At 51.4% G+C, this 16,424-nt stretch overlaps 1 protein-coding gene across 3 annotated transcripts; it reads left to right on the top strand.

Moving 5' to 3' along the window:
• The first annotated feature begins 2,113 nt into the window (after positions 1 to 2,113).
• ABHD16A (abhydrolase domain containing 16A, phospholipase) lies at positions 2,114 to 15,846 on the top strand. Of its 3 annotated transcripts, XM_036108284.2 has the most exons (20): positions 2,114 to 2,318; positions 3,305 to 3,361; positions 4,046 to 4,112; positions 4,347 to 4,433; positions 6,911 to 6,996; positions 8,550 to 8,623; positions 8,809 to 8,931; positions 10,934 to 11,048; positions 11,140 to 11,241; positions 12,177 to 12,240; positions 12,669 to 12,718; positions 13,048 to 13,171; positions 13,846 to 13,950; positions 14,186 to 14,249; positions 14,503 to 14,559; positions 14,705 to 14,767; positions 14,917 to 14,993; positions 15,078 to 15,176; positions 15,276 to 15,322; positions 15,512 to 15,846. In XM_036108284.2, the coding sequence occupies exons 1-20, from the start codon at positions 2,187 to 2,189 to the stop codon at positions 15,593 to 15,595; spliced, it is 1,677 nt and encodes a 558-aa protein (XP_035964177.2). In that variant the 5' UTR covers positions 2,114 to 2,186; the 3' UTR covers positions 15,596 to 15,846. The 3 variants fall into 3 exon arrangements, with proteins under 3 accessions (XP_035964177.2, XP_035964179.2, XP_035964178.2); XM_036108286.2 differs by lacking the exon at positions 13,846 to 13,950; XM_036108285.2 differs by lacking the exon at positions 3,305 to 3,361.
• The last annotated feature ends 578 nt before the right edge of the window (positions 15,847 to 16,424 follow it).

The raw sequence follows: 16,424 nt of genomic DNA on the forward strand, positions 1-16,424 counted from the left end.
CTTAATTTTTTATTTTAATTCCAGTTAAAATACAGTGTTTTATTAGTTTCAAGTGTACAATATAGTGCTTCAACACTTCTATACATCACCTGGTGCTCATGAGGACAAGTGCCCTCCTTAATCCCCATCACCTATTTCACCCATGCCCTACCCCCCAACCATCAGTCTGTTCTCTATAATTAAGAGTCTGTTTCTTTTTTTTTTTTTAAGATTTTATTTATTTATTTGAGATAGAGAACAAGAGGAGGGGAGAGGCAGAGCAAGAGGGAGAAACGGGCTTCCCGCTGAGCAGGGAGCCCGACGTGGGGCTCGATCCCAGGACCCTGAGATCATGACATGAGCCGAAGGTAGAGGCTTAACCGACTGAGCCACCCAGGTGCCTCAAGAGTCTGGTTCTTGATTTCTCTCTCTTTTTTCCCTTTGCTTGTTTTGTTTCTTAAATTCCACATATGGGGGCGCCTGCTTCTCCTTCTCCCTCTGCCGCTCCCCCTGCATGTGCTCTCTCATGCACGCTCTGTGTTAAATAAAGAAAGAAAATCTTTTTTAAAAAATTCCACATATGAGTGAAATCATACGTATTTGTCTTTCTCTGGCTGACTTATTTTGCTTAGCATTATACTCTCTAGCTCCATCCGTATCATTGCAAATGGCAAGATTTCATTCCTTTTTATGGCTGCATAATATTCCATATATATGTGCGTGTACACACACACACACACATACACATATCTCTTATCTTCTTTCTCCATTCATCAATCAGTGGACACATGGGCTGCTTCCATATCTTGGCTATTGTAAATAATGCTGCTATAAACATAGGGGTGTCTGTATCTCTTTGAATTGGTGTTTTTTTATTCTAAAATTGTTTTTCTTTTTTTTAAGATTTTATTTATTTGAGAGAGAGTACAAGCGGGTGGGGGGTGGGTAGGGGCAGAGGGAGAGGGAGAAGCAGGTTCCCCACTGAGCAGAGAGCCCAACATGGGGCTCATCCTAGGACCCTGGGATCATGACCTGAGCTGAAGGCAGACGCTTAACCAACTGAGCCACCCAGGTGCCCCCTTAAAATTGTTTCTGATGAAATATTCCATGCATACCAAAGACTACATCAAATGTAACATAACGAGTAAAAGAAGCAGGAAACAAAAGGCATGATTTCATATGATTCCATCTACGTGAGGTACAAAATCAGGCAAAACTAACCTATGAATTTAGAAATTAAGATAGTGGTTACTCTTGGTGGGGCAGGTAGTGATTTGAGGAAGATCTTGTAGATGTGGTATAATGTAATTTTGATCTCGATGCTGATTACATGGATATATTCAAATGGTTCACTTTTCTGTATAGGTGTTTACTGCAATAAAAAGCTAAAGAATGTATATATTATGTAGGTGTAAGGTACAAAGAAAAATAAAACAAACCTGAATATCTATTAAAAAACAGTATTACCATTTCAAAGATCCTCTATGCTCTGTTACACTATTCTAAATTTGCTCTTTTATCTTTCACTCTCGATCATTAAATTTTCTTTTTGGACGTTATACAATGGTGTCAGGTTGTATGTAACCTGTGGGTTTCTTTTTTCCACTCAACGTTACGGTTTTAAGGTTTTGAGATTCGTCCACGCTTACGAAGCGATAATTTATCCCCCCCCCGTTTTTGTTTTGTTTGTTTTTTTGACCAGTATTTCACACTCCTTAACAATACTGAGTCCTCCTATCCATGACTGCGATGTAGCTCTCCAATTATTCAAGCCTTCGTTTACCTCTTTCAAAAACTTTTGTAATTTTCTTCATAAAATCTTGCATTTCTTTGGTTAGATGTATTCCTAGACACCTTTTCTTTTTTGTTGCTCTTGTCAAGTGCTCCTAATCTTACCTCTCGTTCCCACTGTCGCTCGAGAGCCTGCCAATATTAAGGGATTAAAAAAAGGGGGGGGGCCTTAACTACGCCTGATAATGTTCTAATTCTCCGCGTTCCAAACGCCTCCGATAATTTCTGACCGTTGCTCTACCCCTAGGTCCAACTGCACGAAAACTGTCTCAAGCAGCGCGGAAAATGTCTCCACAGGGCACGAGGCGGAGCCGGTACGTGCTGACGTCAAGGGCACGCAATACCTTAGAGGCCGGGAAAGGGCGGGGCCAGCAGGGGGACCTGCTGCCGGGAGAGCAGCGGCCGGAGCGGGGGCCATGGCGAAGCTGCTGAGCTGCGTCCTAGGCCCCCGGCTCTACAAAATCTACCGGGAAAGGGACTCGGAAAGGGCCCCGTCCGGCGTCCCTGAGACTCCAACTTCAGTCACTACCCCCTCTTCCAGCTCCTGGGTGAGTCGAGTTCTCCCTGGTCAAAAACATGGTACGGCCCAAATCCCTCTGCGGCCTTTGCTCCCCAGAAGCGCCCATCATTGGAAATCGGGGGACCCTGCTTGTCAAGCCAGTTGTTTGCAAAGTGCTCTTTGTGCTTCCTGGGTTAAAGTCACGCCTGCGGACCGGCTGCCTCCTTTATCGCTGTTTGCCATCGCTTTCTCATTCTGACTACCACTCCTTGCTTTTTCCTCTTGCGGCCCCCCACCCTGTCTTTCGTGGTTCGTGCTGGTCCCATTTGACTCTAAGTCCTGGAAGAGACCCTGCGCGGATTCGAGAGCTGGATGATTTTGCCGTCTGACTCTCGATTTCTTCTGACTCGGTGCCTTCCCCGGTTCTGTTTTCTCTTCCTTCTACCCTGGCCTTGAATTTCAAGATGACTTCGACATATGTATCCGCTGCCCCCCACCCAACCGCCCACCCTACGTTGGAGACCCCAGGGCCATCGCATCCGTGAAAGCTGGGGGTGGTGGTAGGCTGTGCCCGTACATGTTCTCTGCCCTTTCATTGGTAGTCTCAAATTGTGTTTATTGCCCTCCAGAACTTCCCGCCCTCAGCCACATTCTCCTTAATCACCCTACTGTTATTTCTGATCTTCTTTCCCTCTTAAAGTTGTCATGGTGTCTCTCCTTTCTTCCGTAACTCCTCTCCCCATATGCACATGCCCACAACCCGTTTGAAACTGGGCTGTGGAAAAAGAGCACAAAATGTCCAGTGAGGCTTTCACTTTTGCTTGCAAGTCCAGGCCCCTATGTTCTCATGGTCTGGGGTAGGAAATCAGGTTTGGAGTGGGGGTTGGGAAGAGGGGCTTCTTTGGGAGCCAGGGATGTCCCAGGAGGGATTGCTTTGGAGGCTAGAACCAGAGGACACACATCAGGGCTCTCAAAAGGGAAGGGGAAGGACTTGTCAATGGACACGGTCCTTGATGCGGCCATCTGTTTTGGCAGGATACGTACTACCAACCCCGTGCCCTGGAGAAGCATGCTGACAGCATTCTGGCACTGGTATGTCTGCCCTGGCGTCTGGGACTACTGCATCTTTTCCGACCCAGTTGCCCTCCTGAACTTTCTCCTCCCAGCCTGGGAGAAGGCAGTGCCCCTGGGGGTGGGGGATGCTCTGGGCTCTACAGCCCTCTCCAAGGCACACATGCACATGCTCTCAAGCACACATACTTGGTACTCCCCTTTGGTGTGTTTGCTTTCTCTGGGGCAGCCTGAGCCCTAACGAAAATGTGTTTACTCTTGGGACCATCTGCAGGTGCTGAGTCCTGTGGTCCCCAGTGACCTGTCCTCCCTGGCAACTAACCTCTTTGGCTGCAAAGACAGCTGTTTTCTCTGGCAGGGTTCCTATGGTGACGTTTGTGCATCTCTTGGGGACCAGGCCAGGTGCTGTCCTGAGCAGGGCTGATGGAAAAGGCTTGATTAACTTGAGCAGAAAAAGAAACTGGCCTTTAAACGTGATGAAATTATGTCCGGAGATAAGAGGAAGAAAACAGAACCTGTACCTAATTTCCCCAGCCTCTGTTATGCTCTGATACATTGCCTTTCAACAAATATTAAGGACCTACTGTGTTATGCACAGAATAGGTACTTGATATGACCTCCTATCCACTTTGCTCAGAGCCTAGGCCTGGAAATGGCAGACCTATGTGTGTGTATTGATTGCTTGTCCCTGTCTCTCTGCTGCAGGCTTCAGTCTTCTGGTCCATCTCTTATTACTCCTCTCCCTTCGCCGCCTTCTACTTATACAGGAAAGGTCAGTGTGTTTTCAAAGGTGATGGGCAGGTTGTTGGCAGATGAGCCGACCCCCCTAAAGAGGAAAGGGGACCTGTGAGGATGGCTTGGCTTCCCTCTTCCATCAGGCATCTTCTTCCTCCAAGGGCATGGCTGTCCCAAAGAGAGGGTATGGGGCGGAGGTTGAGGCTGACCTGGGAAGAGATGCCGAGGGGCAGCGGGGAAAACTTCTCACATAATGCCTCTCCCCTCCCAGGTTACTTGAGCTTGTCCAAAGTGGTGCCGTTTTCTCACTATGCTGGGACGTTGCTACTACTCTTGGCAGGCGTGGCCTGTCTCCGAGGTAGGTCCAGAGGGAGCCTGGTTTGGATCTATCCTTCACTGGGTAAATATTTATTAAGTAGCTTTTGCAAATATAATTTTCTGCTGGGCCCTGAGGGGGAATAATTGGGAATGATGAAGATATGATCTTTTCCTTAAAGGGCTTGGTTGTAAGAATGAAAAACTAATTGGCAGAAAACTTTGCTGTTATCTGGAAAAGATGCATATACCCTACAGTAATTCCGCACATGTCCATATATATGTTTGTAATAATCCGAAACTGGAAACAAGTCCATGGCCACAAATTGTAGGATGGTTAAATACACTAGATTGTCTAGTTCTACAACAGAACACAACACAGCAATGCAAGTGAACAAATGTAAGCTACGCTCAGCAATGCAGGTGAGTCTTCATATTGTAATGCTGAATGCAAGAAGCAGACAGTTGGATAAGGTATGCAGTATATTTCCACTTATGTAAAGTTCAAAAGGGATGCATATATAAGTAGCAAAACACAGGCATGGTTATCTTGAAAGTCAGGAGAGTGATTACCTGGGAGAGGGAGGGAACAGGGTGGGGAGGACTCCTGGGGGGATGTGACTGTGTTCTCTTCCTTGACTCAGGTGATGGTCACATGAATGTTTGCTTTGCATTTTTTGAAACTGAATGTGTGTTGTATGTATGTATGTCATATCTGACAATTTAAAAGTGAAGAGACTATCCAAATCGTTGCCCCTTGGCAGGTGCACATGACAAAAACTGGGCGAGGGGATGCTTGGAGAGGGAGTGACGGGTCAGCAGCTGGATGGCTGCACTTGGGCCCAGGCAGGGGTGAGGACCTTCTGCCTGCAGTGCTCTGCCTTCTGATCTCCACTGGGCTGGGCTCCCTCCTCAGAGAGGCCTTCCCTGACCTCCTGATCTAAAAGTAGCTCCCACTCCTCGGTTTTGTCCTACTTTTAAATTTTATTTATTTTTAATTTGGGCACAAAAATTAAATACAGAAAAGCCCAGAGAACAAAATATCATAATAATTATATTTTTTAAGATTTTATTTGTTTATTTGACACAGAGAGAGAGAGAGAAAGCAAGCACAAGCAGGGGGTAGGGGCAGAGGGAGAGGGAGAAGCAGGCTTAACCGACTGAGCCACCCAGGCGCCCCATTATCATAAAGAACTGAAAGGCCTATGTTTGTGATACTGCTTCAAATACCTTTTGTCGATAAAATACTGAAGCCTTGCATTCAGAGTTGGCATTCCCATTGGAATTTTCCCCAGTTCTGTGTTCCTCTTTCGCCAGAAGTAACCATTGCCATTTGGCGGGGTTTCTTTCCTGGTCCACATTTTTATGCTTTTATGAAAGATAGGCCTCATTTTATCAAATCTAAGCTGTTATGACTTGTAAAATGCATTCCAATTTCAGTTTTCAAATGTGAAAGAAAAATAGGCATTTTAGAATCTATGAAATATGGTAACTAAAAACAATATATAGCCCTTTTGTTCATTTTACATTGTTGTCACAAATGGCATCACGCTGTACAAATCATTCTGCACCTTGCTTCGTTCCTCAGTATTGTCTGGGGTCTCTACCGCTGATGATAATAGCATTCTAGTTCATTCTGGTTTTATTTTCTTGATAGCACTTTCCCCTCTCTGAAATGTTCTTGTTTACTTGCTTACCGTCTTTCTCCAGCCCACCCCGCCCCCAACCAAAGCCCCAGCTCTCGGGGCTGGAACCTGTGTGTCTCATTTCCAATGCCTCCCATATCAGTGGTGCCTGGCCCGTGACACCTGCCAGATCAGTGGAAGCAGAGAAGTCAGGGCTTGAGACTCCTTGGCAGTGAAGGGAGAGCAGATGTGATCGCCAAAGGGCCAGGTGAAGAGAGGAAAGAGCTTAGCGTTGAGGATGGCTCTTGTTTCAGAGAGGGAAGTGGAAGGGAGGCTGGGAGGAGCAGTCTGGGAGTCGGACGGTGGAAAAGATGGACCCAGGAAGCGGAGGAGGAAGGAGTCTCGAGGGACAGGAAGAGTGCTGAGAGGCACAGTTGGAAGAGAGCGGGGATGGAGGAAGGGGCTGCGGATTCAGTGAGGAAGTGATTATGGGGCAAGAGCAGGAGCCAGGAAGCCAGATGGCAGGGAGTTAAATTGTACAGAGAAAAGAGGGAAAGCAAGCAGCTCCGTGCTCACCGGGGTGACTAGGAAGGTTGCATGACGCTGTGGTAAGACTGGGAAAGTGAACATTCTGGAGGGTGGAGGGTTGGTAGCCTATCAAGAAACAAACTGAAGAAGCTGGGTAGGAGGAGAACACTGAAGCCAGTTGCTAGATACGGAGGAAGGGGGTCAACTCGACTCTCCTGTTTCCCCAAACCCTGGGCCATCTGTTCCTTTTCCTCCCACTTCTCTTTCCAGGGCCTTCTCCTTGCCCATCTCCAACCCTCTTCCTGAAACTTACTCAGCTTGCTCGTCCCACTTTTCCTAACACTGTTTCCTATCCTCTCTCTACCAGGCATCGGCCGCTGGACCAACCCCCAGTACCGGCAGTTCATCACCATCTTGGAGGCAACGCACAGGAACCAGTCTGCCGAAAACAAGGTGAGAGGTGCCAGACGGGTGCCCTGGCAGCAGCTTCCTCAGCTGCCTCCCCGGAGCACCGGGCACCAGCTTCTGCCCGGGGGAGGAGGTGGGTTTTGCCACAGACCACACTGGGTTTTCGCTTGCCCATTGCTATATCCCTTCCCCACTGTGCAAGTGAACTGTCCACCCAAGGAATCTTCCTTCCTACCACTCCTAATGGGATGTTCCACGGTGTTTCTTCGAAGGTGGTCTTCTATCAGAGCAGCTCAGTTGTGTAGATGGTGTTTATTTTGGCCATGTGCATCAAACACCATGCTAGTTTTGTTCAGGGATGGGATAAGATGGACAGGTATGTCCACTCTTGTGCCCAGAAGCACAGCGTGACACCAAGAGGGAGAAAAGCCAGGGCACAGTGTCCTTGGAGTTGTGCCAGCCCCGCTGGTGCTGGAGTGTGATTATCTTTCAGAAGGGGCTTTGGGGCCCTATAAAGCTCTTTCCTGTTACAAAGGGGCTCCTGGGATCAAACAGCTGTGACCACCATCATCCTGCTCCACACCTCCATTTACCGAGCTATGTAATGATGGTCCAGCACGCCGCTGTCTGAGCCATTTTGCATACACTCTTCCCAGTCCTCACAACAACCACATGAGGTGGTATTATTATACCTCTGAGGAAACAGATACAAAGAGGTTAAGTGACAAGCAGAGTCACAGAGCAAAGGAAGTGGCTGGGTCTGGGTTTGCGTCCAGGTCTGAGCAAAGCCTGTCTGAAATTTGCTTTTCTTCATTTTGTTTTGTTTTGCCATTTACATTTTTGTAGAGTGTTTCTATTGTTCCCTCTTAGTCAAGTTATTTTTGAAAATGTCAAAAAATTTCTGTGACGGAAAATAAAAAACAGCTCTCAAAATAGAGTGCTGGGCGCTCCGGGGCTGAGGGAGGGAGGACAGCAGAATAGAAGACGCAGCTCCCGCCACCCCCAAAAAGCGTGTGGGCAGACTCAGTGGGGCGACTGGCGGCGGAGATGGTCTGGCATCTGGTGGCATCACCAGCCCCTGGCTGCAGAAGGTGAGGGAAGGGAGGTGGCTGTGAGGACGGAAGAGTCAGAGAGGGCTTCATTCAAGAGGTGGTCCCAATGCAAAGGAACCACTGTAGGCATGACTTCCCTCCTTCCCTCTCACCCAGCCTCCAGGACAGCATCAGGGAAAGGACCTGGGGGCGGGGGGGACCAGCCAACAGACCCCCCACTTCCGTAGAAGGGCCAGCACCTCCAGCCGCCCATTCTGGGAGTGGGTCAGTCTTACATTTTGGAAAAGTAAAGACTGTTAAGTTCTCTTCTGGAAGCAGCCAGGCCAGTCTTGAGAGCGGATAGGGCATCCTCTCTTGCCTGATTTTTCAGGCCATGACAGAGCTTACCCTCTGTGAACTGAGGGGGGCGGAGGGGTGTTGACTCGTCTCCCCATGATGTGTGGGGGCCAGCCCTGTGGATGATGAGGGTGACGAGGGTGGGTAGGTAGGCCTGCCTTCTTAGTCCCCCTTTGCCTCCCCTCCTCTTTCTCCCCCTGCCCACCACAGCGGCAGCTCGCCAACTACAACTTTGACTTTAAGAGCTGGCCAGTCGACTTCCACTGGGAAGAGCCCAGCAGCCGGTGAGGTCCCAGTTCTTTCACTCCCTCCCTGCTCTGTCCTGTCCCCCACCTCCAGCCCCATCTTGGGCCCCAGGGCCTGCTCTCCAGTGCCATCTCCTCATTCCTAGACCCCCCTGTCCTCTGAGCCTCAGATGTCCAGCTTGCTGCTCCTAACTCCATCCTCCCCTGCATCTTTCCATCCTCAGGAAGGAGTCTCGAGGGGGCCCTTCCCGCCAAGGTGTGGCCCTGCTTCGCTCAGAGCCCCTGCACCGGGGGACAGCAGACACCCTCCTCAACCGGGTCAAGAAGCTGCCTTGTCAGATAACCAGGTGGGAAGCAACAGGGAGAGAGGCCCGCTGGGGTGGAGGGGATATGGAGCGAGGACTCCAGGACTGGGTGCTCCATTGTAAGATAGCTGTCCTTTATTGGGCCTCATGCTGTAGACTTGATATTGTTTGTGATACTTTTTAATCTAGATTTGTATGTGAAGAAACGAGGCTCAGAGAGGTCCAGAGTCACAGATGGTGAATGAAGGATTGGGATATTAACACGATTCTATCTGACACAAAAGCTCTTTCATTTTGTTATTTTTTAAGTTTATTTATTTGAGTAACTCTACACCCAACATGGGCCTTGAACTCATGACCCCGAGAGCAAGAGTCACATGTTCTACCAACTGAGCCAGCCAGGTGCCCCAAAAAAGCTCTTTTAATGAGGCTGGAGGGAAGAATGAGGTTGGGGGTGTGGTGGAGACACATGGCCTTAGCCAGAGCAGCTGTGTCCCTGTCCTGGGCCCTCAGTGCCTAGGCTATTCTACCTTAAGCGAGCTACAATTTCTGCATCTGTGAATAACCCACCTCATAGGATTGGTGAGATTAAGTAGGGTAACGTATTCACAAGGGCTTCCGCCTTGCCTGGGTGCCTGAGAGCACATGGCAAAGCCCAAGTAAATCATAGCTGTGGACACTGATGATGTCCAAAGTAACAGCAGTAAGCATCCGTATCTTACCGTGGCGCAGATGCTGTGGAAATTCTCTGGTGCTGGGGGGTGGGAGGCAGGTTCCGGGGTACCAAGGAAAGGGGAGGGCTTAGTGATCAGTGTGGACAGTGTGCTGATCGGTCAAAGGGGCAAGCCAAATTTGCGGTTTGGAGGGGATGCTGGACGGAGTGGTACAGTGTTTTTCTGGGGACAAATCCTATTTCAGGATTAACTGGAAATGGTTAATTGTCGTTTTCAGGAACAGCACCTACCTATCTGTCGAGATTAGCACATTGGTTCAGTAAATATTTAAGCCCCTACTCTGTGTCAGGCCGTGGCCACCTGCTACATGGCAGATACAGGGCATATTGCAGTGAATAGAACAGTCAGGTCTCTGCCCCTGTGGAGTCTGCAGTCCAGTTTGGTGTCTTTCAAACTATGGATTTTGGAGTGCCTGAGTGGCTCAGTCGGTTGGGCAAACAACTCTTGATTTTAGCTCAGGTCATGATCTCAGGGTTGTGGGATTGGCCCTGCATCTAGCGCTGTCCTCACTGGGGAGTCTACTTCCCTCTCCCTCTGTCCCTCCCCCTGCTCATGCACACACACACTCTCTCTCTCTCTCTCTCTCAAATAAATAAATAAATCTTAAAACAAAAACCAAACTATGGATCTTGACCTATTTGTGAATCTTAAAATCAACTGAGTGAATTACAGCTGTCATTTTTTAAAAAGTATTATTTACTTGGGGACTTTTAAGAAGCTGCATTTTTTAAGATTTATTTATTTGAGAGAGAGAGAGCGTGCATGCGCGCACAGGTACACGCAGGGGTGGGGTGGGGTGGGGTGGAGGAGGGGCAAAGGGAGAGAGAATCTTAACCAGACTCTGCGCTGAGCCTGGAGCCGCACGCATGGCATGATGTCACGACCCTGAGATCATGACCTGAGCCAAAACCAAGAGTTGGACGCTTAACCGACTGAGCCACCCAGGTGCCCCTAAGTTGTATTTACACATTAACAGAATCATAGTTAATAATAACTTTGCTTTTACTTGTCATATACAGAAAATATTATCTCCTAAAATTTCTAGTATATGTACAGATGTGTGTACTGGGCCGCAATATAAAATGTGCCCCTTATAAAGGTTGTAGTAAAAAAAAAGTTTGAAAAACACCAGCTTGGTACATAGAATATTTCATTAAGTCCTTCAAAAGGAAAACAAACCTGTAAAGGTCAAGAAAACAAAACTGAAGTTCAGGAGTAAAGCAGGCCCCAGCGTCTCTGGGTGCTAGGGCTGGGGTGGTCCCTGGGCCCTCCTGAGGTCAAGGGTCGGTTAACCCCCGTGTTCCCCGCAGCTACTTGGTGGCGCACACCCTGGGGCGCCGGATGCTGTACCCTGGCTCAGTGTACCTGCTCCAGAAGGCCCTCATGCCTGTGCTGCTGCAGGGCCAGGCCCGGCTGGTGGAAGAGGTGAGGCGCCCCCGCACCCCCCCCCGCCCCGATGCTCCTTCTCCCCCTGCCAGGGATGTGACCTCCCGCCCCTCACATCTCCCTCACTCAGTGTAACGGGCGCCGGGCGAAGCTGCTGGCCTGTGATGGCAACGAGATTGACACCATGTTTGTAGACCGGCGGGGGACAGCAGAGCCCCAGGGACAGAAGCTGGTGAGAGGGGGCAGGGAGCCCAGAGGCAGTTGGGGGGCCAGTGGAGGCTCTGGGGATCTCAAGGTCTCCAGCAGCCCCAAGGATAATGCCGTCTCCCAGCCCCACCCTCAAGACCTCTTGGTGTCAGAAAACCCTGCCATAGCAAAATGGAGGAAGTAGGAGTTGACATTCAAGGACCAGAAAGTAATCTTGTAACAGTCACCACTTAGGCAGCATTTGTCACATAGAAGGCATGTATTTCATCCTCACCACAACCCTGTAGAATAGGAACTAATTTTTTATGTCAGCCCATTTTACGGAGGATGAAACTAAAGACCCGGGATAATTCTCCCAGATCACACAGTGAGAGAGCTGGGGTTTGAACCCGGGCAGCCTGGCCTCCCAAGCGGCCCGCCTCCGTGAAGCAGCCCTGGAAGGAGCCCTGAGCCAGCAGTCTAGGGAGCTGGCTTCTGGTCCTGGCTCTACCCAACTGCTGTGAGAGTCCATGCAAGCCCCGCCGTCTCTGGGCTTCGGCATGGGGCACCATGTAATCGGAGTTCATCTGATTCTAAGTCTGGAGCCCAGAGATGGAAAGCGATTGGCATACCCCACAAAAGAAACAGTTGTGGGAAAAAAAAAGACCCAAAAACTAGAAAAGAAAAAAAGGATCCATAACCCCATTTCTGAGAGCTAGCCCCCTGCTGGTCTTCCGAGGAGAAGTGGACCCTGTGCTGGGTGGTTGAGCAGTTCCTCTTCCTCTGTGTGCTCAGTTTGCTAAGCATTTGCATCCACTCTGCTTCTCTTCTCATGCACCTTGTGGGTTGAGAAATTTTCATTCCCCTTGAAGAGAACAGGTCCTTTCCTCTTCCCTACAAAGCTCCCACGTCCTGCCACATGGGGCATTTTCTGTCCCAACTTGGCTCCTTCCCAGCCCTCCTTCCTGCCTCCCTCCTTAGGTGATCTGCTGTGAGGGGAACGCGGGCTTCTATGAGGTGGGCTGCATTTCTACACCTCTGGAAGGTAGGCCTGACGCTCAGCTCTCTCGTCCCTGCCCTTTGGAATGGAACGGCCCCACCTTCCCACACTGATAGAACTTCCCTGGCCCGATCACCTTGTCTGAGTGAGGTTTAAAACTCTCACATCTGGGGGAAAGTGTACTCCCCATTTGCTTTGCTAACCGGACATCCCTCCCCTTGGGCTGTGTCCCTAACAGGATGGCCTTCATTCTGTCGCCACCACACGATCACTTAATCTCTCCCTTCCGCTGCCTCAGAACCTCTGATGTCATCTCCCCATTCTGGGAAGGCTCGGCGTTATTCGCCTCTGAGTTTGGGAGTGTTTAGAGCTCCAGGGTTCTGTTGCTCTTTCCCCTAGGGCTGGAGGGGGCCCGCGGTTGGGGGGGGGATGTGCACCATGAGGTCCTAACCCCTCCCCCTCCTCTGTTGCAGCTGGATATTCAGTTCTGGGCTGGAACCATCCAGGCTTTGCTGGAAGCACGGTGAGACCCTCTCTGAAATCCCTTTCTTTTCCTGAATTGTGGTCTGTCTCCCCCTGATCAGCCACTGGAGTTAGGGAAAGGGGTGTATATTTTCTGGAGGGGGGCTCCCACTCACCTGTCACCTAGGTGCCAGAGCAGGAAGTCAGTCCCCTCCTCTCGCAGTGGGGAGGGGCAGGCAGGCTGGTTTTTGGAGAGTGCAGCCCCTCCCACCACGCTTTTCTTCTGCACCCTCCCTGTCTGCTGCAAGAAGAGTCCATGCTCAGAGAGGGCAAGTGACCCAGGTGGCCTTTGGTGCTGACTCACTCCTGCCTTTGCCCTTCCTCCTGCAGGGGGTGCCATTTCCTCAGAATGAGGCCAATGCCATGGATGTGGTGGTCCAGTTTGCCATCCACCGCCTGGGCTTCCAGCCCCAGGACATCATCATCTATGCCTGGTCCATCGGCGGCTTCACTGGTACCAGCCTACCTCCTGCCCCCCTCCTCCCAATTTGTGCCACCCCTACCCCACCCCAAGGAGAGGTAGGGAAGTGCACTGGGGGCCTGGCAGTGGGGTCGAGGCTTAAGGGAGGAGAGGATGGAAGTGGGATATCTGCGTGGGTCTGGAAGATGGTATCCTATTTCTATACATTCCCATTTCCTTCCACTCTTATGCCCATTATTTTCTTTAAAAGATTTTATGTACTTATTTGAGCGAGAGAGCCGGGGGGAGGGGCAGAGGGAGAGAGAGAATCCCAAGCAGACTCCCCACCGAGTGCAGAGCCTGACACGGGGCTCAATCTCACCACCCCGAGATCATGATCCAAGCCAAAACCAAGAGTCGGACGCCTAACCGACTGAGCCACCCAGGTGCCTCTCTTTTGCCCATTATTAAAAGAAGCAGACCAGGGTCCTGGGCAGGGGGGGATCAGGAAGTGAATCTTTCCTCTGCACATAGTCTTCGATGCACTTTGATGTTCTCTCTCCATCCTTTCCTGATAGTGCCCTGGCCAAGTGACGTGAGGGGTTAGGGGACACCTGGGGCTAACCTAGTAGGGAGGATGGCGCCAGCCTGTAGGGTCAATGGGACAAGGGTGGGGTGGTGGGCAGGAGCCCCTCGGTCCTCACCCTTCTTCCCTGTCCTGGTACCAGCCACGTGGGCAGCCATGTCCTACCCAGACATTAGTGCCGTGATCCTGGATGCCTCCTTTGATGACCTGGTGCCCTTGGCCTTGAAGGTCATGCCAGATAGCTGGAGTGAGTGCAGCTCCCAGGCCTGCCCTTCCAGGGAAGGGGTGGGCTGGAACTGGGAGCTTAATTCTAACTGGAGATGGATCCTTTTGCTGTGGGTGGGGAGTGGGTCACCCCATTGTTGAGAAGCAGGAGGACTCCCCTGTCTGGGGCCTCAGTTTTCTCTTTCTGTGAACAGTGGGGACCTTTGTTTTGGGCAAGGGCTTGTCTTTGTCATCGCTTCACTTTTATCCCACTCCAGGGGGCCTGGTGACCAGGACCGTGAGGCAGCATCTCAATCTGAACAACGCAGAACAGCTGTGCAGGTGAGGGCAGGCCAGCACGCAGCAGGTAGCACCCTCCCCCACCTCCCCCCGGGCAGGCTCTGCTGGGTATTCTGGTGGGTCTCCCAGTAAGGCCAGACTTCGGGCAGTGCCGAACATTTCCTCACCTCTGGGTGATGCGCTAGCCCATGGGGCCCTGTGGAGCAGGGGGTGAGAAGGCAGCCGTGGGGGGTGGGTAGCCAATTGTCACCATCTCCCTCTGAGCGCTCCCTCTCCACAACGCTGTCCTCTGAAGGTACCAGGGCCCTGTGCTGCTGATCCGCAGAACCAAGGATGAGATCATCACTACCACGTGAGTGCCTGGGAGCCTCTGCCCCCCTGGATCCCAGACGGAGCTAGGAAGTTGCCCCTCCCGCCTCTGCCCGCCAGAAACCTGGGTATCCACACCCTTCCTCCCCAACCTAAGCCCCTCCAGTGTCCATTCTTCCCACCCCCAGGGTTCCCGAGGACATCATGTCCAACCGAGGCAATGACCTCCTGCTGAAGCTCCTGCAGTATCGGTGAGGGGGGGTGGGGGGGTGGGGGGGGTGGGGGGGGTTGTACATGTGTGTGCTGACACCGGCACAGCAGGGAGGGAGGGAGGAGGGTTTAGGGGTGAGGAGCGAAGGGAATTGGGTCCTGACCTCCCATCCCGGTGCTCCCTCTGTAGGTATCCCCGTGTGATGGCAGAGGAGGGTCTTCGAGTGGTGAGGCAGTGGCTGGAGGCCTCCTCACAGCTGGAGGAAGGTGCAAGGGGATGCCGTGAGGCCTTTGGGTGGGGGCGTGGCAAGGCCAGGTCACTGACGGGTGCTCCTCTCTCTCCCTGAGCAGCCTCGATCTACAGCCGTTGGGAGGTGGAGGAGGACTGGTGCCTATCCGTCCTCCGCTCCTACCAGGCAGAACACGGGCCTGACTTTCCCTGGAGTGTGGGTAAGGAGGTCCTGGGGCAGGAGAGGGTGTCGGGAAGAGTCCAGGAGGGGGATGAATACCCGGATGTATGGCCCCTGTGTGAGCGCCTCTTCTCTGTAGGGGAGGACATGGATGCAGATGGAAGGCAGCAGCTGGCCTTGTTTCTGGTGAGCTAAGGGGTGGCAAGCAGGAAGGGGGTGCCGGGACGGCCAGGGGGCACGTGTGGGGCTTGGGGACAGCATCGGAAGTGGCAGCTTGTAGAGCGTGGGTGGTGGTTTCAGGGGCCATGGAGGTGTTTGGTAGTTGCTGCTCACCGCAGTGCTCTGCACCCCACCTGTCCTGCCCTCTTTGTTCAGGCTCAGAAGTATCTGCACAACTTTGAGGCCACACACTGCACCCCGCTCCCAGCCCAGAACTTCCAGATGCCCTGGCACCTCTAGCGACCACAGTGGGACTCGTTCTGAAAGAGTGGGACAGGAGGAGACAGGAGGAAGGATCCTCTTATTTGTGATTCTCTGTGTTCATGTTGCTGTTTATAGTTTGTGGAAAGTGGGGGGACTGTCCCCCTTCTCACTGCCCTCTTGCACGATTCCCCTCATCCATCTGGCAGTACCTAACCTTTCCCAACACACAGCCTGCATTCGATGAATGGATTATTCCTAATAATTAATAAAAAGGTATTTTTTCTACAGTCGGGCTAATTGTTTGACTTCCCAAATGTCCAGGAGCCTGGGGCTGGTAGTGGGGACAGCTGAAGCCTCAAGGGGCTGGGTTTTGGGGAACCCAACCCCAGCCAGCCAATTTAACCCTCCCCATCCCTGCTGTTCCCCCAGGCCTTCAGACCCCAACTTGACTGTCCTCATGCAGTGGGTCCCTAAGCCTCCCCGTTCACTGGTCTGTCTAGTAGTATCACCACGTACAACCTCCCCTGCCCACGCTTTGTCGCTTACAAAGTGTTTTCTAGTACCTGATTTCCCCTACTCAGGAATCTTCTACGGATTTCCAGATTCAACCTGCATGGCTTCACCATCAGTACCCCCAGTGGTCCTTGCTCAGCTCTTGCTGTTCCCATGGGGAGTGAGGAACAGCCCACTCCCCACGTCTTAAGCAGCGAATCCTGCACACCTCCTCACCACGTCATCAAGTCTTTTGTTGCAATTCAAAAACAGGGCCTTCCAGGGCCTGAGGCCTGGGCGCCAAGGGCTTATATTCTCCCAGAGCCACATTTCACCGTTCTGGACAGCTGTTAGAATAAAATCCTTAGGTTGA

The sequence above is a fragment of the Halichoerus grypus genome, chromosome 9, assembly GCF_964656455.1.
Source record: "Halichoerus grypus chromosome 9, mHalGry1.hap1.1, whole genome shotgun sequence".
In the NCBI taxonomy this organism is placed as follows: domain Eukaryota; kingdom Metazoa; phylum Chordata; class Mammalia; order Carnivora; family Phocidae; genus Halichoerus; species Halichoerus grypus.